General features: G+C 41.8%; 3 protein-coding genes across 4 annotated transcripts; all 3 read left to right on the forward strand.

The window, feature by feature from the left end:
- Positions 1-354: 354 nt before the first annotated feature.
- On the forward strand, positions 355-9,399 carry rl (Mitogen-activated protein kinase rl). Its single transcript, XM_065487749.1, has 8 exons — positions 355-617; positions 5,904-6,030; positions 6,089-6,199; positions 6,533-6,667; positions 6,719-6,835; positions 6,896-7,063; positions 7,122-7,310; positions 8,529-9,399. Exons 1-8 carry the CDS (start codon positions 496-498, stop codon positions 8,652-8,654), a joined length of 1,095 nt encoding a protein of 364 aa, XP_065343821.1. The 5' UTR covers positions 355-495; the 3' UTR covers positions 8,655-9,399.
- A 2,325-nt stretch (positions 9,400-11,724) lies between these two features.
- On the forward strand, positions 11,725-23,896 carry LOC135941934 (serine-rich adhesin for platelets). 2 transcript variants are annotated; one of them, XM_065487748.1, is made up of 4 exons: positions 11,725-12,469; positions 15,969-16,453; positions 18,589-18,862; positions 20,380-23,896. In XM_065487748.1, the coding sequence occupies exons 2-4, from the start codon at positions 16,002-16,004 to the stop codon at positions 21,025-21,027; spliced, it is 1,374 nt and encodes a 457-aa protein (XP_065343820.1). In that variant the 5' UTR covers positions 11,725-12,469; positions 15,969-16,001; the 3' UTR covers positions 21,028-23,896. The 2 variants fall into 2 exon arrangements, with proteins under 2 accessions (XP_065343820.1, XP_065343819.1); XM_065487747.1 differs by having other exon boundaries at positions 11,727-12,469; positions 15,966-16,453.
- A 568-nt stretch (positions 23,897-24,464) lies between these two features.
- On the forward strand, positions 24,465-27,227 carry LOC135941929 (angio-associated migratory cell protein). Its single transcript, XM_065487728.1, has 7 exons — positions 24,465-24,816; positions 25,128-25,252; positions 25,320-25,451; positions 25,508-25,652; positions 25,708-25,898; positions 26,438-26,763; positions 27,058-27,227. Exons 1-7 carry the CDS (start codon positions 24,570-24,572, stop codon positions 27,128-27,130), a joined length of 1,239 nt encoding a protein of 412 aa, XP_065343800.1. The 5' UTR covers positions 24,465-24,569; the 3' UTR covers positions 27,131-27,227.
- The last annotated feature ends 45 nt before the right edge of the window (positions 27,228-27,272 follow it).

A 27,272-nucleotide genomic window follows, 5' to 3' on the forward strand; every position in this document is an offset into this window, starting at 1 on the left:
ATTTTGGGAAATTTTTTTCATGAATATAATGTATGCTAAAAAGTGCTACAACCACGTACTGTAGCAAGAACAAGACAAACGAAATTTAGCGATCACCCGTCCTCTGCATTCCGCGAATCAGTGAAATCAATAGCGAGCATGGCCTGGCGTAGCCGGCAGGCATAATGCATTTTTCATCCAGAATTTAGAGTTTGCCCTGACAAGTGCTAACCTCTGGAACCTCGCCGCTGCTGGGCGAACGCGCGCGTCCGCGCGTGGAGGCGAGCGTCGTGCAGAGCAGCTGCAGTTGCGCACTGCGCAGCGCGTCGCGATTGGCAGCGGCAGGCGCCGGGGAGCCGCCTGGGCGATCGCAGCGCCGCCGGGTGTCGCTGCTCCGCGATCTTGTTTATTGACATCTTGTCCGCAAATTGTTTGCGTTTTGCTTCGCCGTCCGTGTTCATTGCGCTCTCGGCGAACGGGAAAAACGCGGAAAAGCGGCGGCCCCTTGCTGTCAAAATGGCGACGGACGCAGGCAGCGGCAACTCGGCGGCCGAGATCGTGCGGGGTCAGGCCTTCGAGGTGGGCCCGCGCTACACCAACCTGGCCTACATCGGCGAGGGCGCCTACGGGATGGTCGTGTGAGTATCCGTACAACAAGTGTGCCGCCACCCCTTGTGCGTGTGCATGCAGACCGCCGCACGCACTCTCTGCCCCCGTCGCTGACCCCGCAGCTGAGTGACTTGTTGCCCCGGAGGTTTGGTCGAAAAGCCCCCTCCAGGACATCCCTTGTCGGGGTCCTCGGCTGCTTTTTGAGCGACACTTCTTGTATAAATATTTCCTTGTGCATTTTTATGTGGGCCAGCCGCTTTTATTTGTTTTGTTATGGTTGGGTCCCTTTAAAAGCGTTGTGTTCGTTAAAGCCGAAAAACACTTCTAACTCGGCTAGATACATAATACAAGGTGTGCAGATGCTTTGAGCACAAATAACAGCGAGTACATATCAGCGTTACTAAACTACACTACTTCGTGTCTCTGTATTTTTTTATCTCGGTTTTGATAACTCCAGCTTGCTTAACGATGAGGTTAGGAGCTCTAACTTTATCAAAACAGCATTAAACATTTGACTTTTGTGTTTGACACTCTTGGTTTGCGGTTTCGCCACCGTTGCTACGCGCAGAACAAAATAGCAAAATGCATTTTTTGCTGCTCATCTGGTCTGTGATGTCGGAGCGCCGATAGCGAGGGAATTTTTTTATCGTTTGTTATTCCAAATTGAAATTGTAGTAACTCATGCCTTTTTAAACATTCTACGTTCTAGTGTCAACAGAAGTATGTAAATGGCATGGCTGAAAACAAATTACATTTATATTCTGCATTTTTTTGTAAACTTATGTGGCCAATATGCTTGGTTCTGACTATTTTTGTTTACTTTGTTTCCCTGCGTAATATCGACTGTAAAATTCCTGAGTTCCCGGAAATAATTCATATTTTTGCTATCTATATTATTATACTTACAAGGGAGCTTATCATTTGTGAACTTAAGTTTTGCCTTAAAATTTTTAATTCTCGACTATATTTTATCCTTTTCTCCGAATCATCTGGTTTTAATTATTAAATCTTTCGATTACCAAGAAATTTACAGTTTCAGCCTAGGTAATTAAATATCTGCTTTTTCCTTCAGGGTATCTCATTTTTAAAACCAGTAGTTCTATTCCAGTTCTTGCTGGGAAAAAATGCATTTATTTATCAAACAAAATGCCGCACGTCATGGTAGTGTCTAGTTCGATTTTGGCAAATTGCCTTGCACAACTTGTCCAAACAAAATCAACCAACACAGACAATTAAACTGAAAATAGCTGGAGGCAGTTCGGCAGTTGACAGGTTTTTGCAGTCATATTGATAGCACCACATTATTTGTTGATTTTTCTCTGGTAGAAATTTATCGCGATGGCTGCTATTTTGATTGGGAAGCGCTGTTTGGCAGTCGCACCCATTTTTCATGAGATCAGTGTGACACTCCTTGCGTTTTAAGCGGATTGCCGCAAAATATTAATGAGAAATGAGTGCGTGCGGTTGAATTTTCCCGTCGGCCAATGTAATTCACGGCGTCGCTAACTGCTAATCTGATTTATGCCCCGCAATTCGTTTCTTTCATGCGTGTGCGTGCAGGCTAAATCGTCGTTTGGTCGCGCGCGTGGCTCAGGGCTAAGCCCAAAAAGAAAACAAACAAGCAAGCCAAAAAGAAAACAAGGTGGACCGCACGTGTCACGTTTTTAATTAAAAGGAGAGCGTTTCACCAGCACCACTAACATAATGAATTTTCCGCACAATAAGCCGAGGGAAAAAAGTCGTTATCTCGGGCGACCGCACTTTTAAATTTGCCCCACCAAACTTTTCTTGCCCAACAAGATAAATAGAAGATGGCGCCGCTGGTTTCCCAGAACTGCTTAATTAAAAACTCAATCATTCAGGAGCGAGCACAAACTTTTAATCCTCTATGAGAGATTCCTTCTTGAAAGAGAGGAGAACGCTTCAACTTTCCAGCCGTCGTTAGGTAAAGATAATTTTTTGGCTCCTCTTAAAATCATACCACCGTAAAAGCGACTCAACAAAGGAATGGATACTACCCTAAAACGCCATCGAAAAATTACATAGCCTGGCCATGGACCGGTGGTCTTGGATGAAGGTCTTTGAAATGCTAAACCAATTGTGCACTGGGGGAAATTCCTAATACCACATCTCGAAATCTGATACTGGGCTCGTCTCCATAGTGCAGCTTGCAAGCGGTGTTAACCGCCACATGTTCAGTAGCTTTTTCGGAGCTTGTTTGTGATTTAGTTTGAAATTGTTTCCTTTTGAAACATCATAAAATCCAGTGTTTTTTTTTCTTTTTAATATTTGCGGTTTCCCATATTTCCTGTTCTTGAAAGACAAAAAAAATCTTTAAGCACTTGTTCTTTTGTCGCACGCTCAAAAGAAGGGAGAGCTGCATTCAAGAAAAAGTTATCTGAAACTTCCACTTTGACAAACAGTGAGGGAGTTTCGTTCAGTGATCTACGCTTTCGTCTCGTTTCTCAGAAATCCACGGCGGCCATTGATGTTTATTATTTGCTTCTACCAAGCTGATTTTCAATTAAACTCTGAGCGCCGCGCTGATGTTTTGCAATCGAGCAAAGGTTTCCCGCCTTCTAAATTAGCTGCTAATTGTAGCATCACTTACATTTATAGTTACGTCACACACAATATGGTAATGAAATGGAAGGTGTTGAAAGCTGGCACACATACATACGCTCTTCCAATAATGGGCCGCGCAACCGGTGCAATGCGCATTATATTGAAATTTAGCAGACGATCAGTCAACGTCATTGAAAATGTCATTTCGCCTTTTTAGACGAGGCGTTACCATAACAACGCAAACGCCGTTCGAGCACCAGAATTCCACGTCTTTTTTGTTATTCTGTTAGTTTAGCTCTTCGTGCCTAAGCTTCTGTGTGTACATTACGAGAGAGTTCTTTTGGCAAAAGCTGTATTTTTCTCTTTTTGTTAACTCAAATAACAGAACGAAATATCTGCAGCACTTCAGATACGGGAGAGCAAAATAAAACATAGTATATGTTCTAGGAAAGAAAAATGTTCTTTTGTAATTTTAGGGACATTTTTACTCGATGATTACGTAATTAAAATGCTAATAAACTCAGACAAATTATCACTGACAGTGAGATCAAGCTTACATAATGAAACATTTCCTCTCATCTCTTTCTGAGCTTTTTCCCTATTTAAGGTTTTTCTTTACTACAATTTTTGTCTTTTAGTTGGAGGTCGATGAGGCATGCACTGGGGCACACTTGCCCTGTTGCTCACTTTAAAATTAAAATGGAACCTAAAAGGCAAGCCTTGTAAGTCGAGATGCCTCTCATCCGTGCCGGCAGCTACGAGAACATTATGCGGAATAGCGAAAGTGTATCCGGCAGCACTGGAGAAGGCTGGCCAAACACGAAATCGCCGCTTCTCCCCCATAACATCATCTTTTCCCGCAGGCCGAGGTGTGCAACCTTGCCATGCCGGTCACATCCTCGCGAGGCGAGATTGGAGGGCGCACGCGTTCGTTCGCCCGTCAGCCAGCCAGGCTCTCGTCCTCTCTCGTTCCATACTGCGGGAAGGAACAACAACGCTCGTCATTCCTGCGGGCGGGCAAACCGGCCGGCCGGCCGCTTTTATCAGCTAAAAGGGTTTCCTTTATTTGCGGGCAAAGTTGTTCGGGCGGCTCGTTGCTCTGGCTCCGGCAGTGCCGAACTAGGTCAGCCAGCCAGCCAACCGAGATGCATTTTCGCGCGCTCCGTTCATCATTCATCTCTGTGCTGCTGTTCATCCTTCACGGCTCACTTGCGAAATTAGCTTGTCAACACGCGCCGAAAACTTTGCCAACGCTGGCGTCAAATTGATTTTCCGCCGACTCACTGAGCCTCCAAAGGCAGAACACATGCATGCATACATATATTCCGACGTCGTGCTCCGCCACCGCTGTAATTTATGCGCGCTCGCTCCGCAATTTTATCGCGATTACTGCGCCTCGTCGAATTAGTCTTTATGGGAAACTTATGGTGGGACGCTCGCATTGACCGCAATCGGAATCAGTCGGAATTTGAATAGTGTGTTGGAAATTGGAAATATAGAATAATAATTTTTCTTCGCGAGAGGATGAAGCTTTTTTCTGAAAGAGTGAACTATGAGCTGATAAAAATGTCGAAACTTAAAGATAAAGAGGTTTTTATCGGCTTATTTTAAATCCATTTAAATCAAGATTCCTTTTTAAGAGCCGCCACTAAAAAATGTCGTAAAAACAAAAACTACGTCTAGATGAATCCTCAATTATTGTTCTTTTAAACTAAGAATAAACGTTTGCGAAGATTCTTTAGAGCTAAATTAATTAAAAAGTTACATTCAGTCACATCCCTTCAATTTTTTACTCTCAGCCGACCCATCTGTGCAAAATAAATTGAGTAAACGAATCAAAGTGGCTTTTTTGTCTTCACCAAAGGTTTCCTCATTTTAAATGAAAGCAATTTCAAGTCTAGTATGAAGAAGGGTTAGTTTGAAATTAGAGCAGATGGGCCTCAAACGCACAAATCGATGGTGGTGCTGTTGGTTCCCAGCTCTGAAGACTTGCGCAAAGACTCATCGTTGGTGCATTCTGGAGCTCTATCATTTGAATCTTAATCAAGAATGAAAATAGTGCGTTGCACTGGCCTTAATGCCAAGCAAGAATAACGAGTATGGAAATTTAAGAGCATGTTGCGACAGTATTATTTCAAACCAATCTTTCTGTTGTTTCGTGCGTCTACTAACGAAGCCTTTTTATGATGAAGACGAGCATAAAAAGCACACGAGTAAAACAATATCGAGCAATAAAAAGACAGGCCTTATTTCGAAACTCGGCGCCGAGCTCAATTTCGCATCATTCTCTTTTCGAGCACACACGCACGCACAATCGGCAGAAGGAAATCGATGCTGATTTGCCCGCGGCGAGTGGTGCCACGCGTAAATGGCGTGACATCCGGCAGGCAGGAGCGGCCGCATCCGCGAGCAGGTGGCTGCTGCGCGATCTGTGGCCGCGGGTCAAAGCGAGGGCGTCTCGAGTGGCAATCGAGAATATTTGGCGCGGCTCCATGCCACTCGAGAGACAAAAGGGCGCGAAGGAAGAACGAGCACCACCGCCATTTATTCGGCGCGCTGCTCGAGTTTTGTTGTTCCAGCCGCGTCAAAAATAGCACTCAATTAGTAGCCCGGTCTTCTCTCGACGGCCGGGAAAATTGGCAAACTCAACGACGGCCGAACCAAGTGCTCGTAAAAGCCATTTCTTTTTTTGTTTGTTTGCGCTGCGCCCGGAACACGGTCGTTTGAGCCTTTTTCTCGCATGTTCGCAGGTCCGCTTACGACAACCAAACCAAGACCAAAGTGGCGATCAAGAAGATCTCGCCATTCGAGCACCAGACCTACTGTCAGCGCACGCTGCGTGAGATTAAAATCCTGACCAGGTTCAAACATGAAAATGTAAGTTGCAGCCTAGACTCTGACATGCAGACGCTGACTCACCCTTGAATGTTTGCAGATCATAGACATTCGAGACATTTTGAGAGCGCCGACCATCGACCAGATGAAAGATGTGTATATAGTTCAGTGCCTGATGGAAACAGACCTGTATAAACTTCTTAAAACGCAGGTGAGCAAAAATTTATAGCTGTTATTACTTTTTGGAAATTGGTTTTAATAAGTTTCACATATTTTTGTAAATTTCATTTCAGCCGCCTGACGAAGGTTATTATTTTTCTTGCTATTAAATAAACATTCCCAATCAGCATATATTATTCACTTTGTTTCTTTATTTATTTTGTGGAAATCTAAATAGAGTGGTTATAAATACTTTGCTGGTTGAGAATAAAATTATTTCTGCCAATCTTGGTTCATCATATCGACAATTTCATAAAGTTTCACCAAAACTCAATCCTAATTTAAATCTCTAACCCAATCCGATATATTTTTTAACTCTTTCCAGAGGTTAAGCAACGACCATGTTTGCTATTTCCTTTACCAAATACTTCGCGGACTGAAATACATCCACTCGGCCAACGTGCTACACAGAGACTTGAAGCCGAGCAATTTGCTTCTGAACACTACTTGTGATCTAAAAGTAAGCAGTTCTTGTCGCATTTGTTTTGGCTAACGCATAATCCAATCGCAGATTTGTGACTTTGGTCTCGCCCGAGTTGCTGATCCAAGCCACGACCACACAGGATTTTTGACTGAATACGTAGCTACTAGGTGGTACCGTGCTCCTGAAATCATGCTTAACTCTAAGGTTTGTATTTTGCCGAAGTTACAACTTTGCAACTGTTCTGAAATTGATTTTGTTTGGCAGGGCTACACAAAATCTATAGATATCTGGTCAGTGGGTTGCATTCTCGCAGAAATGCTCTCAAACAGACCCATTTTCCCGGGGAAGCACTACCTGGACCAACTGAACCACATCTTAGGTGTTCTTGGTTCGCCGACCGAAGCCGACCTGGAGTGTATCATTAACGAGAAAGTAAGACGACAGAGCGGTACATCGATCGGCGTTGCTTAATTTTTCTATCGATTTTCAGGCTAGAAGTTACCTTCAATCATTACCATATAAGCCGAAAGTTCCATGGACAAAGATTTTCCCCAACGCCGACCCGAAGGCTCTTGACCTTCTAGATAAAATGCTGACGTTCAATCCCCACAACCGCATCGAAGTTGAAAGCGCCTTGGCCCATCCCTACTTAGAGCAGTATTATGACCCAGCTGATGAGGTGAGTTTTGTCGTAAACATGAACTTGCCCTCTTCAATATTCGCTGACAAATTCAAATCTAAATATGGCTCAGTGATGCTGCTAATTTTAGTAACAAGTCGATTAATGAGTTCAGCAGGCATTTATTGTTTTTCACATCTTATCAAGAAAATGTGCTAGCCTAGTAAAGTTCAGTTGAATTACTAAGTAAGCTAAAAGTTATTAAGCATGCTAGAATTTTTAGAACTTGATGGTTTATTGATTGGTTTGATGAAAACTCGGTTGATCCCTCACACAAATATTTTTCATAGAAAATTAATAAAACTGACTTGATTTTAGTTGACATCCAAATTTTACTTCCACAACTATGATGTGTAACTTCAAAATTCGCTCCCTTCATACAACAAACACAGTCAGTTTTACATTACCTATAGAAAATAAAGCGTATGTTAAATGAGCCTCTTCTTTCAAGGATAATAATAAGTTATAAATAATGATTAAAGACGGGTTTTTACTACAAATTATGATAGCTCATTGTGATGGGTTTGAAGCTAAAATAGACAGTTTAGAGAGGCTTTTGTTTACATTTTTAGCAATCATCATACTAATTACATCACAATTTCAGGCATAGCTTATTTAGGATTTTGATTTCAAGTAATATTTAGAGGAATTTTATTTTTAGGCAAAATTCATCTGCTAGATTAAAATAATGGTTTGGGAACTAAGTCCACTAGCATTTTCTCTATGTACAGTTCTACAGTACAACATACAGTGAAATAGATGATCAGCAAGATCATAAAAATATGCTTAAAATTGTTTCATTATATCCGCTGAACAGCAAATTTTTATTAGACTGCTCATAACTTGTTGATAACTTCATTGATTTATTCATTATTCTTGGTTATTATAGACAGTGTAAGGCTCTTGATATATGAAGAGTGGCTTTTAGGTCTAAAATAGCCGGATTCTTTCTCATTAAATTGCTTGAAATGAAAAACCCACTCAAAATATAATACCGTGTTCAATTCCCAGTCCTTTTGATATTATTTCTATCGCGCTGCAACGTTTTTGGGTTCCACCAATTTTCTCTTAATAAAGAAGCAAGAGCGCTTGATATTCCACGTCATTGGCTGCTCAAAAGGGGTGGAAAAATAACGACTTTTTAAATTTGTAAACAAAAACGACGAGAAAACCAGATTCCTCTGAAGATTAACCATTCTCTTCTGTCCCATTTTACAGCCTGTTGCTGAAGAGCCATTCCGCCTGGCTATGGAGCTTGACGACTTGCCAAAAGAGCAGCTGAAAGCACTTATCTTCCAGGAGACCCTGGCCTTCAAAGAGACCCATCAGGACAATGATGCGTAATCAGGTAGAAGCCGAGAGCGCTCTTTCTAAAATTGCCCTTTCAAACCACCGCGAGGGTTGTGGTTTTAGAAGTCGCGTGTGTAACACAAAGCGCTTACGATTAGACTGGGCTGGTTCCATCTCGTTGTAACTTTTGTCATTTGTCTCGTCCCGCCGTCAACATTCCATAGAAGTTTTTTCCAAGTGGGACGCTCCAATGAAAAATAACAATTATATTAATGCCACACCAATGGTTGTTGATGTTTGCGCAGCCATACAATTCATGCATGCATTTTTTATTATGAGTGTTTTCAACTTTGCAGTCAATGTCTATACCAATTGATGAAACTTACTCCCCAGTTGTGCTGACGTTCAGTTTGTTGGCGTCTCAATTTTTGCTTTCCAAATTACGGCCTAAAACACGCACTTAAATGTGAGTAAATTTGTTTCCATTGTCGCATCATTAAGATTACACGTTATTCAACTCTTCATCGTTCGGTAAAAGTGTTTGTTCAAGTCGAATGTTCCACACACGCAGTATTCAATTAAGCTCAAAATGTGAGTCTTTGATTTTTGTGTCGTTGAACCGATTTATCGCCGTTGAGAAGAAAAAAAATTAAGACTTTCCTACGATATATTGTCAGAGGCAATAATGTATTATTCAACCTAGTTGTGGTTCTAATGGCATTCTTTAGTCATAAATGTTGTATTCATCATCATATAAAAAGATTCAATAAAATCGTATTTCTAAGACAATGCAACAACATATTTGATTTTCCTTTCGTCATGATTAATTTTATTTCCTCAGCCGCACAGAAAAACAACACTTTGCTACAACATTAATAAATAAGCATAGAAACAGTTTTTCCTTTCTCGTTGGTTCGTTCGTTTCAAAAGCCCAAGGCCGTCTCGTGAATGCGCTGCTAATCTCGCCGCTGCGGCCCTTTGAGCGCGGCAAAGAGCGCCAACTCCTTTGCAAACTCCTTCATTTGAATCGGTTTTGTGCCCAAGGACAATCTATTCAGACCCCTCGGCCGCCTTTTTGGGCAACTTGGCTCTTCAAACGATGTTGCTCTTCTTCCTCCCCCTGCGACCTGACCCACCGACCAAACTTTGTCGTGAGTGAATCTCGCTTTTCTCACCGCCTGGCATTCGCCGCATGCAGCCTGTTGGACACGCTCGTCACACAGGTTGCATAACTCGGCCTTTCGGTCGTGCGCGCTGCGGTTTTGCAGAGCCGCAAAGTGTGAGCTGCCGTGCTCGTTGAAATAATTACGGGGCGTGAATTTTTAATTAAGCCTGCTTTGGATGTGATCACGCAGTTACCCCTCGAGAGAGAAAGCGTGATTCGCGACAGTCCAATTAAATTAATGGGCTATAATAACTCTGCTTAATTCGTCCGTCTTTTGATGTGCATTCAATTATCCAGCAACCTACAAGCCGTCGCTTCAGAGTGGTATTAAAAATTTCCGGAGATTTTGAGGATCATGAGAATTATTAATCCGTTTTACAGTATTTTGATTGCGAACTTCGTTTTAAATTTATCAAATTCTTTTGCAATTATTATATTATGGTTCTATATACACTATGCAATTTAAAGCAAGTAAATCATTTTGTTTGGCATTATTAAAACAAATTTTGACTAATTAAAACCAAATTGTTTCACTCTTGCACTTCAATAATTCCGCCTTTGTTTAATTTGCATCCTAGAAAAAATAAAAAATCTTCCTTTTCCTTAACATTCTGCGGCTAGTGTGAAAATTCGAACCCTATCTACTCACAATCAGCGCTGTGCATTATGGCGCGAGCACCAGCGAACGCGATTAAGCAACGTGCTCGGTTCAATTAACCCGGCCGACAAGAGGGTGAGAGGTTGTGAAAAGCGACTGCAAAGGTGCGGTTCGCGTAATTAGTGGCGATTGTGCGCGGAAGACGCGCGGAATTATTCCATTTCCACGTCCGGGTGCCGTTTTGTTTGCCGCTCGTCAGCAGCGTCGGCGCCAATTACCCAATGCCACACGTCGGGCCGCACCGAGGGAGGGTCCGACATGCATGTTCCGCTGAAATCGTGTCGACACTTTTCCCCTCGATCGTTGGGCTTTTAGTGCTGTCAAATTGGACTGAGTGAGGCGTAAAGAGCAGACTTATGAATATTTGATTGACACTGAATGACGAGCTAATAATGGAATGAATTGGTAGTGATTAAAATCAATTGCGCTGCAATTACTGTAATATGAGAGCGAGGGACATGCAATTTTTATGAACGTGTTTGTACAATTCACTATATATATATATTGAGCGGGTGTGCGGTGACAAATTTATAATTTTCACTTGCTTTCTGCAAATTGAGGCAGCCAGTCCTCTTAACCATGATATTTATTTTATTTTTCTAGGAAAATACTTCGGATATGGGCCTGAGGGGTTGAAAGATCTGCCATCTAGTACAAGAAAGGGGGACATAATGCGTTATTATCAGTTTCTTTGTTATCATATAATTTCATCAAAAGTATAATGGTGCGCATGTGTAAATTGTTAAATAAAACAGATGGGAAAGGGCAACAAGGCTAGCGAAAAACTGATTTATCATTCTGGAGTCATCGCAATGCGGACGTGATATGGAGTAAAGCCATTCGCAGTTTTAGTACAGTTATGGGAATTACTTTTGTAATTTTTTTATTTTGTTGAAATTTTTAATTTGCAATCAGCAGTTGTCATCCCTTGAGAAATCCAACTATCACTGAGATTTAATTGTTTTATAATTTCAAGGGAAATGTAAATGACCCTTCTAACAAAGTTACGCGCAAACTTCCAGATCCATTACATGCAAATCGAACAATCCAGTGCTCTTATTTGCCGAGGGCTCAGCTGCTCGGAGGGATTTTGGTCAGGGGTGAAGTTATCCGCGTGGAACGAGGTGGTTATGGCGGCGCCGCGTATTTAAGCTGGGCACAACATGCGACTTTCGGACCCTCCTGCACAAACTCATTTTATTATTGACATCTGACACGAGAGAGCGAGGGAGGCGAGAGCAGTGCGCCGCCGATCGATACCGGCTCACGCAATAAAACGCACCGCGAGCAAGAGCAGGCGGCGGGCGCGTTTCGAAAGAAGGCGGAAGAGAATTTTAAATCATCCCACTTTGTATATTGGTTTTGGCGCGCGAGTTTACGCGAGCACGTCCGTCGGCACGACGGCGGCACGCACCCCTTTATGACGGGACGCAGCGCGGTGGCGGCGGCAGCAGTGGCGGCGGCGGCGGCTGCAGCAGGCGGACCCGAATGGTGCTGTCATCGCAAACCAAACAAATAAAGCAGAAGAGGCCAGCAGCGGCGGCAACGGCGGGCAGGACGCATGCGTTGCCCCCTTTCGGGTCGAGGAGGAGGATCGAGCCGCCGAGACTGGCTCGGTTGTCGCGTTTCGCGTTCGTTTCCTCGCCGCTCCGCACCTGCAAATCTCGGCCGATCGGCGCCCATGACCTCTGCTGGCCTGGCAGCGGCCCGCCGGCCGCCCACCTGACGCCCCGGGGCCGCGACCGGGCGCGCCCCCACCCCCGCGACGCCTGATCTACAAGTGGCAGATGCGTGGTGCCCGCTCGCCTCCGTCTTAATTACAGCAGCAGCAGCAGCGACAGCCACGGTCCCCCTCGGCCTCACGTGTGTCAGCCCACGAGCCCCATCGAGGGGGCGGCGGGAATGCGTTCGAGGGCTGCCTGCGTGTGCCACCCGCACGCACGGCCCACCGACCACCGCCAATCAATCTCCGCGTGCTGCACACAATGACACTTGACAGCCACTGACCGAGTTTTGCGCGGAAAAGTCCCCGAGTGAGCGAGAGAGGTGAGTGCCTTTCCACCTTTCTGCCTTTTGTCGTGATATTCGTGTTGCCTCTGTAGTGCTCTACTCTCGCGATTGATTTTCGCCAATCTTTGTTGTTTGCCCGCCGAAGGCATGAGAATGCATAATGGACTGCTTTTGGTGCTGTGCCAATCGCAAAAGTAATATCCTGCTATATCGCGCCCGATGTTATAGGAATCGTGTCAGGAAGACTAATGGACGTGCAACCGAAAATTGGGAAATGTTTTCCCCTCTCGCGACAAGTGTTTTGTTATGTAACTTTTTTACTTTGTTAGCAACTTTCTTGCCTCGTCTCACACTCCAGATGTCTGATTTCGGGTCACGTGGTCATCCGCTAGCCACAAGCAAAAAAGGGGAAAAATTTGCATGCGGCCCTTCAGTCTGTTAATCACTATAAAATTCACTTTCAAAATATGTTGCCACCGGAAAAAATGCCCATAATTATGTTCTTGCGGTTGACACCTCAATTAAATCCAATCTGGTTTCTTGAGATTTTGTGAAGCAAAAGAAATCCGTCGCCATAGCATTGCAAGTAAAACGCTGGCGCTCGATAACTTTTACGTGCGAGCGACCATGTGACTTTGATTGCACAGGCCGAACGGTGTGCATAAATTTGCCGTCTCATCTGGATTGTTGCCAAGGAAAAAGCATCTATTTTTCCAACCTCCGTGTTTGGTAGAAAATCTCGGCGGAGGATGCCAATTCGCGAGAGAAGTGCTGTCAGCTGACGCGCGTGCATACCGGAGATTATTGCCCGCATTGTTTCCAGCAGCTTTTGTCGCGACTGGATTCGCCGTTTCAACGCGAGATTGATCGCTGCCGGCTTTGTTCTGATCCACTCGGCGCTCTCACCGCCGCGCCGAACGTAATTTTATTCGAATGCACTCGCTCCGCCGGAGTTACTTCAGTATATAAAATACTTGACGCGCCGCGCGCTGCCGCTTTTTGCCCGCGCACTCCCAGCGAAATGCATTTGATTTCTCGCCACGGGCACACAGGGCGTAAAAGCCGCGCGCGGCATGGCTTTTTAATGGGCCAAAAAACACGCGTCGGCAGTCGGCTAAATTTGGCATAAGCCGCGCAATTAATATTTCAGCCGACCGCTGTGTTCGTGTCCCTTTGTAATTTAATTCCATCTCTGGAGAGCAGTAGAGCCAATTTTGCCTTTTCCGCGAGCGCCCTCGCTCTCGCTCTCTCCCTCTATATTTAGCGGCCATTGCAGGTCAATAATTCAGCGGCAACAGTTGAAGCAGCAGGCACATTTTCGTTTCCCCAATCGCATCACGAGACGCCGGAATGAAAATATTCAATAAAGCTGTCGTACCCACTTAGTTCGCGGTGTCACGTAGCGCAATAAAGTGTCAAATTTGATAAATGGACGCTTTGTCTGTCTGTCCCAGCGGCGGCGTCATGAAGTGCCTTCAAAATGACGTGATTCATTCGCGCAATTCCGAACTAACTTTGGGAAAAAGCCCAGTATGTGCATGGCTCTGTCATTTACATTCGGTGCATCAGTCACGTAAAAGCAGTTGGATATTGTTCTGCTGAATGGGCGCACGGCCGGCTGCCTGCATCTGTTTGTTTACCGTGTTAACGCTGAATTAGTGCGGCAGTCTCTCTGCCTTTGTTTGTGTATTCTCCTCTCCCTTTGTTGTTATTAGAATTTCTGATCAATCTCCTTTTCATCGGGCTCGCTCTAATAGTGTTTTCGCTTCAATGCTCTTAATTTCACCCTTTGTACTAAATTTACGCTAATGGCAGCGCTCTATTGATAAATAAATTTCAAATTGATCGTCTCGTGCGTCACTCTTCCAGAATGTTCACACGTAAATACGGGCAATGACATCAGTCGTCAAAGGTGACATTTAAAAGCAAACGAGGGCATTGATATAGTTCACACGAAATTTCAACAGAATTTCCAACACGAACGATAAATAGAAAAGCTATATCGCTCCACAGGCAACGTGAATTTACTCAAATAGCTTATTGAGTGTGCAACTTTGATTCAAATAACTTGTTGACATTGAGCGAAGATGACGTGCTTGTTGGAGCACCCAACCGAGCGTGTCCCATTTTGCTCAGGCACGCGTTACGGGGTGGAAACTGAAGGAGGTAATTTAACGCCGGCCGGCTTTTGCTAAAAGCTCGCGCGTTTTTCGTTGGTCCCAGGCCGTGAAAATAAAAGTTCTGTAACGCCCTTAGCACTTCTTTATGCTTAGAAAGCAGGCAAAGCACCTCTCGACTCCGCACTTTGCGCTCGCGCTATCACGGATGCGGCAAAACTTTACGAATAGTCGATATTTCTCATTTCACTTTGTTTTGCGCAAATTCTGCCCCTTCAAACGATTCAGACGCATCTGTTAAAGGAGCAATTCCTGGAAAATGCACTTTCTGATTTGAAAGGCATGACTGAGTGGATTTTATCAAGTGAATACGGTCGTAATTATTAGACTATATAAGAAAAGTTTTCATCTCTTAATTATTTGCAGTCTGATTCAGTACCAAATTAATAATTATAATCAACTTTTAATCACAAAAGGGCTAGGTTTCATTAGGCAATTAGGAAAATTAATACGAGCTAAATTTTCTTGAAGAGATTCATGGTTGAAGTACTAAACATTATGCATGGCATGTTTTAGTGTAATAAATTTTGCACATTTTTTCTGATTGAAGAATAAAATAAAAATTAAGCAGTTCAGATACAAAAGAAAAATAATTATCATTGTTGACAATTTTTACGGTTTTACATGCAGGTAAATTAATTATGATCGATTTATTTAAAAAAGGTTGTTCCTTGTTTCGATACCCCTCTTTTCCTAATTTTCATTTTATTTTTTTCTGAATATATTTTGTATTTTGCAATATAAGTTTGTTTCAAATAACTGTCATGCATGACGATGTAATTTTTTATTTGACAAAACATGTACATATGCATGTCAAAATGGAACCAAAACCTTTAGAAAATTTAACTCTAAGCCGAAAATGTATGACAGAAACAAACTCAATTTTTCGTAGCACGAATATTTCTTGGCTCTTTTCCTCTTGCAACGGACAGTTTTTACTATCGAAATAGACACCATTGAAAATTTTAATTTCGTTTGGAGCCTATTTACAAGGAGTTAGAGCGTAGTGTCCAAACGTCCCTCGTCCAATAATGTGATTTTCTCAAAAAAGAAAAAAATCACCCGCCTTATTTTTTAATTGAGGCGCAAGATTAAACACATATTTACCATCGATCATGTGCTCTAAAATATAATTCTACCGGCCACGGACTCTATTTTTATCCGTTTAAATATGCCTGGAATAAAAATGATAAATGGGGTGAGAGGGAGGAAGCCTTTTGCGGTTGCCGAAATTAGCAGCGCAGGTGACGCACTGCAGACAGGTGTAATTAATTCAGAAATAAGCCAGGCTGCGCGGTGTGCGTGTATTAATGCGTCGTGTCAAAAGCCTGTTAAGCGTCTTTACTTGGTTGCAGCAGCAGCCAGTTTGGTGCGCGCGCGGCCGACAGGAAATGAGCATACCGCCGCCGCGACACCCGGCTGAGACGAATGGCGCCGCGACGACTACCCTGACCAGTAGCAGCAGCAGCAGCATCAGTAGCAGCACCCCCGCCTCCAGCAGCCCCTCGTCCACCCCCGTGCCGCCTCCGACCACCCCCGACGACGGCCTGCAGACTTCGACCCTGAGCGAGCGAGAGCTGTACAAGATCGAGTTCTTCAAAACGTACGATGTGATGACGGGCGTGCGCATCGCGGCCACCCTTGGCGGCTTCTTCAGCCTCATGATCTTCCTGGTCATCTACAAGAGCAAGTGCAGCCGCGGCGCCAAGTCGGTCGCGTCCGAGGCGGCCGTCGAGATGGACGTCGTGTCCGAGCTGCCTTACGACGCCCACGGACCCACCTTCTGCTCGCCAAGGATTTCCCTCGGCAACATGAGCGCGCCTGCTGCCTCGCTAAGGACCAGGTGAGTTCATATTTCAACAAAATTTATTACCAGGTATAAATAAAAATCTTCATTATTTATATGTTAAACTAGAAATTAGAGTAAAGAATACAGGAACCATATATTCAGTCTGTTTTTAATTTTCCCGAAACAAAGATGTGGGTCAATTTTTGTTCTGATTTGTCTTGATTCCTAAATTCTGAATGTATGAAATAAAATTAGAACTAGTTTAAAAATATAAAGAAGGAGCTGACAGAAAAGGAGGAAATCATGTTTGCTTCAACAAACAAATTAAATAGGGAAGTACATCGACATTGAATTCAAATCAATTTCGATGGTTAAAAATTAAAATCAGAAATAGTCTATAAGATTAATATTTCTCTATTTGAAAATCTGTTGCTTGATCTCTTTTAATTTTTTATGGGGGTTTGTATGGAAATAATCTACCTTAATAGCCAGTTATAATAAACAAAATAAAACTGAACTGATATATTTATTGAATTTATGTCACTTACAGGTTAATTATGCAATCAGATGCAAGGTTTTCAATTACTTCGTGTCAATATTTCCCTTTGTTCAGTTTTGGGAGAAACTTTAAATATTTGTTGGGTCACGCATAACCAACCGTTCTGACTGACTTTCTAGAATTACTTAGCTGGAAAAGTGTCAAATAGTTATGCTGCCACCAATGAATATTCGTTTTTCCGGTTAATTTCCAGTCCTGATGATTGCAAGAAAAAATGTCATGTCATGTGGAAAGCCGTGTGTGTTTTATGTACATTTAAACACTTAATTGAATCGCTAAAAGTCAACACACTAAAACACGTGGTGTGGGACATGACGTAATTATTAGAAAGTTATAATGTTCACAATAAGCAGTGAATTATGATGGTTGGGGGACGTACTAATAGAGTCTCCCCCATTTTTTGAGTAAAAGATTAAATTTTCACCACTAAAACAGACCTTGATTTAATTTTGTATACTTTTTGTCATATAATGTTCATCTTTAAAAAGATTCTTCGAGCAAAAGTAAATTTTGCTACTCCTTAATTCACAATGCCAAACTTTTTTAAGACAAAATTTAATTAAAAGTAAAATCCGCCGGGAAAATGCTGCCCTTGCTGACGCATCAAAGTTTTATCAGATGGTCTCTATCTTTTGCCTCAACCCAACTACGCAACACAGGATCCAATTCTCTTTGGCCCAACGCTTTTTTTTGCTCAAGTTTTTCTGCTGCTTCAGCGAATTGATCATGCTTCATTATTCATTTTCTTACAAATGAGTTTTGCCTTTTTGACTATTAAATTCAATTAAAAGTTGTTCAAGTAAAGGAGCAAATTTTATTAATTATTTACTTAAGGAAACTCTTTTGATGTCATGGATCTGGAAACAATCTAAAACGATCAATTGTATTTTATTCCAAATTATATTAATTGATGGATGAGTGGCTAAAAGCGTAAAACTGAAAAATCTCATACTGGACAGCGGCTGCTTCCGTCCCTAAGGCCTCGTCAGAATTACTTTTGCTGCATAGCAAAATCCGCACTGTAGCAGTCGGCTCCAAATATGGAATTTTGTGATTCTAATTAAGGATTTCAAAAGGGCTATAATGTAGGGAAGGTGATTGGTGACATTTATAGAATTCATCATGTGCTCTCGGGGAATTGTCAGTGAGTTCAGTCAATCGATTGCAATCGCCTGTGATTCAAATCCCTCTGCAGATTGCTGCTGCGTTTTTAATTGCCTGCTGCTAACGAGACCTGAGGGACTGAAACGGCTGCTGCTCATTGTCAGTACCGAATGCAGAGACCAGGAAGGAGGGCGTGGGAAGGGAACAATTAAAGAAATTAACTTATAATAAAGCATCAATCCCGTCGCAACGTATAAGTCATGTATTTTCCTACTGTTGAAAGATATTCCAATGGAGACACATGGTGATATCATAATTTTACAGATGAAATCAATAGATGTTTTCTGCTACAGGGAAAAACAAACAGCTCGTGATACACCGAGGAAGTTACATTTAATATCAACTGAATTTTTCTCTCTAAAACTATAAATTTACCCATAAAGTCATCTCGGTCTAGCGGCTGCTTTCCTTTTTCCAGTGCACATGAATTTAAACTAATTAACTTTGATAATTGTGCTGATTTCAGATACTCGCATAGTAGCTACGTGAACATGCTCAATTTCGAGCCCAAGAGTCTGCCAGGGTCGGTGATGGGCTGGCCGAGCCGCAGCAGCCACCAGTGGAGCGAGCCGTCGGAGTTTCGGCAGCGCGCCTCACTCGACATAAACGCGAGTGCGAGTCGCAACTCGAGTTTTCTCACGGTGCCCGGAGTACGTCTCAGCTCGACGGGCTCGTCTTCCGACAGCTCCTACTACCTGGAGCACCGCAGTCTCATGGAACTGGGGCTGCCTCCTCCTATGGTCAGTGATTAAAGACGAGCAGGTGTCGATCGAAATTTATTACCTGTCGGCGTGGTTTTATTTTTCATGTGTTGCTAATCGCGGTGCGGAATCGGAAGCGCTGGAAGTCCGTCGATTTTTCGCTATTTTTAACCCGCTTAAAGGAGAACGCTTGAAACGAAAGCGTTCTCTTGCCCTTTATGAAGGGAAAGCGTGGAGAGTGCATCGAAAAAAGGAGTTATGCATGCCCGCACGTCGCGGCTGTCCTGCGGGTCGTATAATCACAATAAAAAGAGCCAAGCGCGCTGCGGCGACTTTTTTAACCGCTTTTCGCCAACGGCTTTCACACCTAACAATAAGCGCAGCAACTTTAACAACTTTTTCGCAATTCATTTGATCCAACTTTTTTTTATGGAAAACGAGCAACGTGCTGCACCAAAAATTAGTCCTCTCACACCGGCGTGAAGCGTGCAAAAACGGGAAAGTGGTGCTGTTGTTCGCTGGCCTGCGGTTTCACTTTTCATTAAATTTTAATGTTGTTTTGGTGGGATTTTAACTGGCCTTTTCATCATTGCTGCGTCGAGCAATCTTTTGTTGTTAATTTATCATCTCGAAGCTGGATTCCGGTTTAAACAGGATCACGGCGTGTGCAAATTTAAATTTCATAACTTTAATACATAGAGTAGCGCTTAGCTCCCTCCGCTCATGATGAAACTTTCCTCTTGCGGCTATAACTAAAGTGCCTGTAGCCGTAAATTGAGCCACATCTTCAAATTGCTCAGGATAAAGAGAGGACTTTACGCATGAACTTAATATAGTTATAAGCACTTCTTAATAGACTGATAGAACAGCTGAATTAATCCCCACACAAAGTGTAAAACGGATTTTCACAAAAGAATTTAAGCACTTTGAGCAAACAAACAATCAAAAATCATGGAAAACTGATGAAATTTGCGTTGTTTTATATTAAATCTTGGAAACTCTTTCTCTCCCCAATATCCCGGGAAACCAATTTTAAAAATTGACTCATTTTTTTACTTATTTTTTTCCTGTAAAGTCATACAAACATTTTAAGAGACAAACAAATCTTAATTTTATGTAAATTATCTCAGAAAAGGTGTTAATCCTTCTAAGAGCCGTTAAACTTCTGCACGCGATTTTCCCAGAGCAGTGTTCTATTGAAATTTTTTAAAATAAATCACGAATTTTAGCTAAAGAATAAAAATAAAAATCGTACATTATTCGATCCATCTTGCTAGGCAGAATCCAAAAATATAAAGCTATTTAATTCCGATCTATTTTCAATAAATTATGGCACTGAATTTCGTACGGTCTTGACTTTTAAATTACGAACGCGTGGATCATAAATAACGGGAAATATTGGCAAATTGTCGTCTTTTATCCAATGCACCATCAAATGATAACGAAAAAAGACCATAATTTTCGGTCTAAAAGGTGCGTTCCCCTTGTTCGTTTTATCATCTCGTCAAATGATGAATTTTCATTCAAATCCAAATAACAATTTTTACTGTCCACAGGTGTTTGCACCAAATATGCGGGTCAAAGGTCGCGTGGAGGGCGACAGGCTGGGCGTCGACGGGTGCGGGCTCGCGTCTGCGGAGCAGAGAGGCGGCAGCAGCTGCGCCATCAACATCAACGTGATCCAGGCGACGCCGGACATCTCGCCGTGCAGCAGCGAGAAGCAGCTGAACCAGCGGCAGCGGCGCGCCATGATGCTGGCGGCGCCGCTGGCCTCGTGCGGCAGCGCCACGCTGGCCGAGGACGCCCGCTCGATCGGCTCCGACTCCGTCTTCTACAACGACGACGACTGGCTGGGCAGCGACGACGGCACCCTCTGCGACGACGAGAGCTCGAGTTCGGACGACTGCTCCGAGTGCTCGTCTGACGAGAACGTGTGCGTGGTCGCGCGAGACACTAATTGCAGTTCTAGTTTGCATTCCCGCGCGGCGTTGACGCCGCAGCCGACGGACGACGACGCCGCAGCCGCAAAACAGGGTCCAAACGATGTACTTGGCGCGGACGACGCCGCCGCCGCGCACTCGAGGACCACAGAATTGAGCTCACGTAGTAGTAATAAGGTGACGACTGCCAGCAGCCTCGGGCTGGACCAACTAGCTAGCAAAGTCGACGGCAGCAATGAGCTGATAAGTGAAACTGTTTTTTGAGCCTGCTAAACTGCTGTGTGTAGTTGGTAAAAAAATATTATAATTGTGACCATTATCCGAGATCAAAGGAATGGTTGGCTTTTTTCCAGATTATCTGACAAACTCCTAAAAAAAATTATCCAAGGATTTGAACGGTGGAAATTTTTCCAAAGCACTAAAATTAAATTGGAAATGTTGTTGGAATGATCCTCGATCGCGTGTTGGTATAAACATCAGCTGAACAACAAAACGTCAATAGTAAAGATTAGTGTGCATCAATCCTGTTGCCTTGAGTGTTGACAATTTGCTTCCTCGTATAGTTTGCAACACACTCTGAATAAAATCCGCTTCATCTATGGCACATTTACCTTTAGTTGGGAAGTATGAAAGAGATCGTGTCTAACTAAATCTAAAATTAATTTGTTTATTTACACTTTTATATTTTTTTATCAAAATAAAACCATTATCAAAATTTACAATTAATTATCAGAGGAGTTAAACTGACGGAAATTGCACAGTAATTTCCATTACTTTCGTGCCATTTTCCCGGGGCAAGAACGATTTGACTCTGTCTTCTGCTATTTTTCTCGATTTGAAATCGAAGAATTTTTAATTAGTCTTTTCTATAGTAAATATTTAATAAAATATATTTCAAGGAGAACTGTATGCCCAGTGTAAAATTCCTCTGTTAATGAATCCTCGAGTGCCTCCTTCATCAGCATGAATAATTTGATTTTATGAAAAATTATTCGTGTTTTAATTACTAGAGTCTAAATTCCAATCTGTGTCTGCCGCAATGAAAATATTTAGTTGTTTAGTATTTTAGCTTGGGATTTGCACCAGGTTTTTTTATAGAGTTACTTATGCAAAACGTGACAAAATGTTGTCTCTTTTCTATTTTATCTTACAGACATTTTCTGCTCACCTAGTTTCGACTTCTGGTTGCAGACTAATTTATTAACTAAGACAAAAGATTGAAAGTGAATTTTCTTACATTGAATGTACATTATTTGGCATGCATTGATTATTAAATAGCATCATTGAGCATTATTTTTCTCTTTTTCAGAGGGCCGGGGCCTTAAAAAGACCAAAAATTGAAGCATTAAATGGCCTTGCAGGTGGCCTTCATATTATTCTATTAAGTTTTTATTTATATGCTTATCCTAAATTAATTGCTTGAGAATATAGTGATATTTTTTACCTTCATCGAAAGGGGCAAAATGGTACAAATTACCTGGTGAATATTTTTTAAGACAAAAGTTTCTTACTTGCTGTTTATTTCTTACATCATTCGGTTTTCTTCCTTTTTTCCTTAACGTGATCTGCTCATTCAAATGACATAAATTTTTTTAATTCAACATTTCGCCGTTCATGTTCTCAATAAAAAGAGCCACCAATAAAGAGATCAGTCTTCGTATAATTTGGTATCATTAACAGTGCGATGAGTTATTAGATACACGTGTTTCCTTCGTAATAAAAAATACTGCTTGGTCAACTAATTGAAACTCGCTCTTCTCTATTCCGGTTATTCATATCACGTATTTCCCCTCGTGAAGGAAAGGCTCACCAATCTTTTCACGCAGTCTGTCTCTGTGTTGTCAGTAAAGAGAAGCAAGCTTGCATTTCGCAGCAATGGTGTAACTCCTGCGTGTAACCCTGGGATATTCAATTGTCGATGTTCTGTGTATCGCAAAGTTACTTTGGGAAGCAACGCGGATTGTATCTGTATCAGTCAATTAGACAAACTCGTTGTACAATTACATTTAATGTTGAGAGTCCTCGTAGAGACGAAAAACAGGCAGAAAGGAAACGATCCAAATAAGAACTATTTTTGAATGGTCATGCCATATCAAAGGAGCAAAATAGGATACCTGATATACTCTAGAAACTTCTTGAAAAATCACTCACTCTTTTTCTAAAATGGCTCGATAATAATACACTGCAGACAATTCAACTACAAATTTAGAAAGGCTTTTCTCTCACTTGTATACTGAAAAAAAAATGTTTTATGCGCGCCAATTGTCTCTTGTCTATACATTTCTCGCTCACGAGATTCGCTGCCAAATAAAAACTGCGATTTTTGGGGTGGGCGAATCTTCAGCCCTTAAAAGTCCACTCTTTTGAAATCATGCGCGCCCTACTATTCGCATCGACAATTCAGTAGAAAAGTGTCATTTTCGCTTTAATCCAGCTTCGGAGTGGTTTAGAGAGAAAAATCCATAGCAAAACAAACGAGACAGCGTTTGTGTGCGCAAATTGAACAACGACGAATGAAAGTTGTATTAAAACGTTGATAATAAAAATTTAGGATTGGAAGATTTGGTGGTTGGAAACGAAAGAACAACACTGTACTCGGAGTCGGTAGAATTCAAACCGTAAAAGTATTGTATAATGATATATATTTTTCCTTTGTGTCGGCGTCCAAAGTTAAGAGGCAGTTGATTGTTTATGAGGTGCTCTTAAGATTCTAACAAACGTTGTTGAAAATTATTTTGTAAACGCTACACATGATAAACACACACGCATTGAGCTTTTTCAGATTTTGCGAAGTGCATCAAAAGCATAATCAGTGGGGGCTATGGAAATCTTTGTTAATGTTAGTTTTGATAAAAGCGCGGACGCGTGCGAGCTCCTGCAACAGAAAAAACTGCTGTGTGTTTTAATCCCAGCGCTGTTGATCACACACATATTTTAGCACCAAAACCAAATGAATATAGGCTTTAAAATTGTTAGTTACAAGAAAGAGCTGCTGCATGAAATCTCATAATGCCACTCTGAATCCTGCAGCTTTAACTTTGTAAGTTGCAGGGGCAGACAACTTGGTTAAATTGGTATCAATGTGAAGTCGTAATGGTGATATAAAATAAAAAATATGTTAAAATTCAGAAAAGGTGTGTCTTGTTATTTTTCTTGTAAGTTTATTTTCATTCTAGAATATTGATATGATCCATTTTATAGCGATATATGGGTTTAGGGGCGTGAATTTCAGACGTTTATTTCATCGTGAAATATTGTCCCCTAAATTTAGACTGTTTCCCGCACAAATTAGATGAGCGAAAGTGCGACGCAAAAAATAATTGCACCAATCCACGCAATGCTGATACAAGGTTTTGGCAGTTTAAGCGTTAGAGTTTGGTTCAAATGGCTTAAAATTGCATGACTCGTGCTCATTTGACGAGCCAGCAAAACGATTGGAAGCTCAGAAAAAAATACTCGATAATCGTCATAACAATAAATTCAATTTCCCATAATATAGTGTTAGTTTGATGGCTGATGAGTTAATTTTGCCTTAAGCTGAACCAGGAATTGAGAGAAAACGATTCTGTTCCTCTACTATATTTTTGCCGTGGTGGGATAATATGAATGCTATGAATGAAAGAAGAGGAGCGGTGAGTTTCGCGCCCTGACAATGAGCCCCAGCCCCGCCCACCTCTGTCGAGTAGCACGTGCTCGCGGCCGGGACCAAAACACAACAGCAAGAAGTCGAAGTCACTGAAGTCAGTCTGTCGCGAAGTCAACAGGGCGTCCAGATTTTAATTTGAAGTTTTAACCTTTTACGATTGATGCCAGAAAAAGACGCACGCCGATTTAATTTGAAGGGTGACAGTATGGCGGACGCGGATGATGACTTCTCTCTGGACCCAAACGACGTCTACGAGGAAGTGGAAATAGAAGACTTGGAGAACATGCTTGAGAGTGACGGATCAGAAAACGGCGACGATGATGGTGCTGCCGGTGAAGAGGAGGAAGACCTCGCACCCTATGTTCCAGAGAGGGACGATGCAAAACTCGTGTTTAATAAACACACCAGTAAATATTCGTCTCACTCCATCAATAATATTATTTAAAGATATTTCTCGATGCATTAAAAATAATTTCAATAATGAATTGCCACGGTGAAATACATTGGTTAAATTGAATACATACAGATTTCTTAGCATGATATTTTGTTCTTTTTTTAGAAATTGTAAATTTCATAGTTTTCATCTAACTATCTTCTTTTATATCAAATCATTCAGTCGTAAAGCAAAAATGAGAGAAGATAGATTTGATTTAGATGAGTGTTATGTAATTGAAATACATAAACGTGATACATGTTAAAATATAACCGTTTTTTGCAGAGTCCATCTTTTGTTGTGACATCGACAAAACTGGAACCCTTGCCGTGACTGGAGGAGAAGACGACATCGCCTATGTGTGGGAACTGAGCACCGGAGAGGTGAAAATAACTTGCAAGGACAATTCTGTAAGATTAGCAGAATTAACAATAACATGCTCACGTCATTTGTACATTAATTTAACTTCTCGTTCAGGACTCGGTTGTCAGTGCCAAATTCAACCATGACGGAAGCCTGGTTGCCACGGGGGACATGGCAGGTAATGTGCAAGTTTGGAAAATAAGCAACCAAGAGAGAGTTCTGCAGGATCAGATTAGCGAGCTAAATGTGAGAATTAATTGAAGTTGTTGTGAGTTGAGTTAAAAATTTCAATATTTTTAAAGTGGATGGAGTGGCACCCTGCGATCAACGTCTTGTTCGCTGGAGCTGCCGATGGTAATGTCACCTTCTGGAGAGTCAGCAGTGGTGAATGCAAAATTCTTCCAAGCAGCGGCGTCTCCTCAGAAGTGGGGAAAATCTTGCCAGATGGTGAATTAAAAACTTGCACTCAAAATCGTTTTAAAACTTTTGCTTTGGAAACCAGGAAAAAGAGCTGTTGTTGGTTACGAAGATGGGAGTGTCAGAGTTTTTGATCTGCACACTTGCAAGTGCACGTTTCAAGTGCCTGCGGATGGAGTGCCAATCAAGAGCATGAGCTGCCACAGAGACAACACAATGGTCATGGCTGGATGCAACAACGGGGAAACCAAACTGGTTAATACAAAAAATGGCAAGGTAGGCGTCTTGATTGGGTTTTAAGTTATTTCAACATCAAGGTATAAGTAAATCAAAAGCGAAAAATAGGATACTTGAATAGGGCTGCGAAAATAAGATTTTTTTCTGGGCTTCCAATCAAATGATCAAAACTCATGCATTTTTAACCAGTTACCTTGGTACATGGAAAAATCACGCCTGGTTTGTTGTTTGTTTTGGTGTTAAGGAATTAAATATAAAAGAGCCAAATTATCAAGGTCCAGGTAAGATTTTTTAAAGCGTTTTGATAAATAAAATGTCTAAGTTTACGCTCAAAACAGGTGGTAAAAAATGAAATTAAAAATGTTTTTCACTGCGAATCTCTGCCTTCATGTGAATGTACCTTTTGCAGAAAGAAGATTTCGTCCCCTTTTTGTTTGTGATAAAATTAAAACTAGTTGATAGCAAGCCTCATCAGACAATAATACCAAAAAACGTATCCAAATTAATAAGATAAAATCCGTTGTACACAAAGTCTGTGCTTATCAAACTTCTACTTAAATTTTAAATTTTGTTTTTAGGTGTTGGGAAAGTTATCATGCGCTGCCCCTGAGCCATATTGCGTTGAGTCTGCTGAATTTTGCCCATGGGAGAACCACGCGAACCTTGCAGCATGTGTAACCCTGAACGGTGACGTTTCTGTGTGGGAAATTTCACACCAAGAAATCCGAAATAAAACAACCTTACCAGAAAACATGACCAAGCTTGCTTGGTCCAAGACAAACCGATGCCTCATTTTAGGCACGGTCAAAGGGGACGTTGAACTCATGAATGGGCTGGACCTGTCCAAGAAGATACCTCCTCTCCTGGGCCACTCCAGCACAATATTGGACTTCTGTCAGTCAGGGTTAGTATTTAGTTTAGTTATTTCATCAGGAATTTTTCATAAAATATTGAGTTTAAATAAAAAAAACTTAATTTGTTCAGTGTATGGATAAAACTTATGATAGTTACAAGAAAAAGGTTTTTAATATATATTTATCAATACAGTGATTACAATATCTCTAGAAAGATCTTCTTTTATTTGCAACAAAGTAGAAATATATATTTTCCCCTACAAGAATTGTTTATTGAAACAAGCATCCCATTTTCTTTCAAACCCTGCCTAAATCACCTAAATATGGTAAACATTTTGTTTCAGAGATGGGAAGTTGTTGCTGACTGTTTCTGATGACTTCACCGCTCGAGTGTTTGAAATGCCAGTGCTTGAGTAATTAAACGAACTGATGTATGTTTGTTTTTTAAACTTATCGCCTGAAGATGAGACTATTTATTAATGCAGCTGTACCAAATAAAGTTGCATAGCTAAGATCACATGCTTTGATTTAAAAAGCATCTCTGAAGCAAAGTCCAACA

The sequence above is a fragment of the Cloeon dipterum genome, chromosome 4 (genome assembly GCF_949628265.1).
Source record: "Cloeon dipterum chromosome 4, ieCloDipt1.1, whole genome shotgun sequence".
In the NCBI taxonomy this organism is placed as follows: domain Eukaryota; kingdom Metazoa; phylum Arthropoda; class Insecta; order Ephemeroptera; family Baetidae; genus Cloeon; species Cloeon dipterum.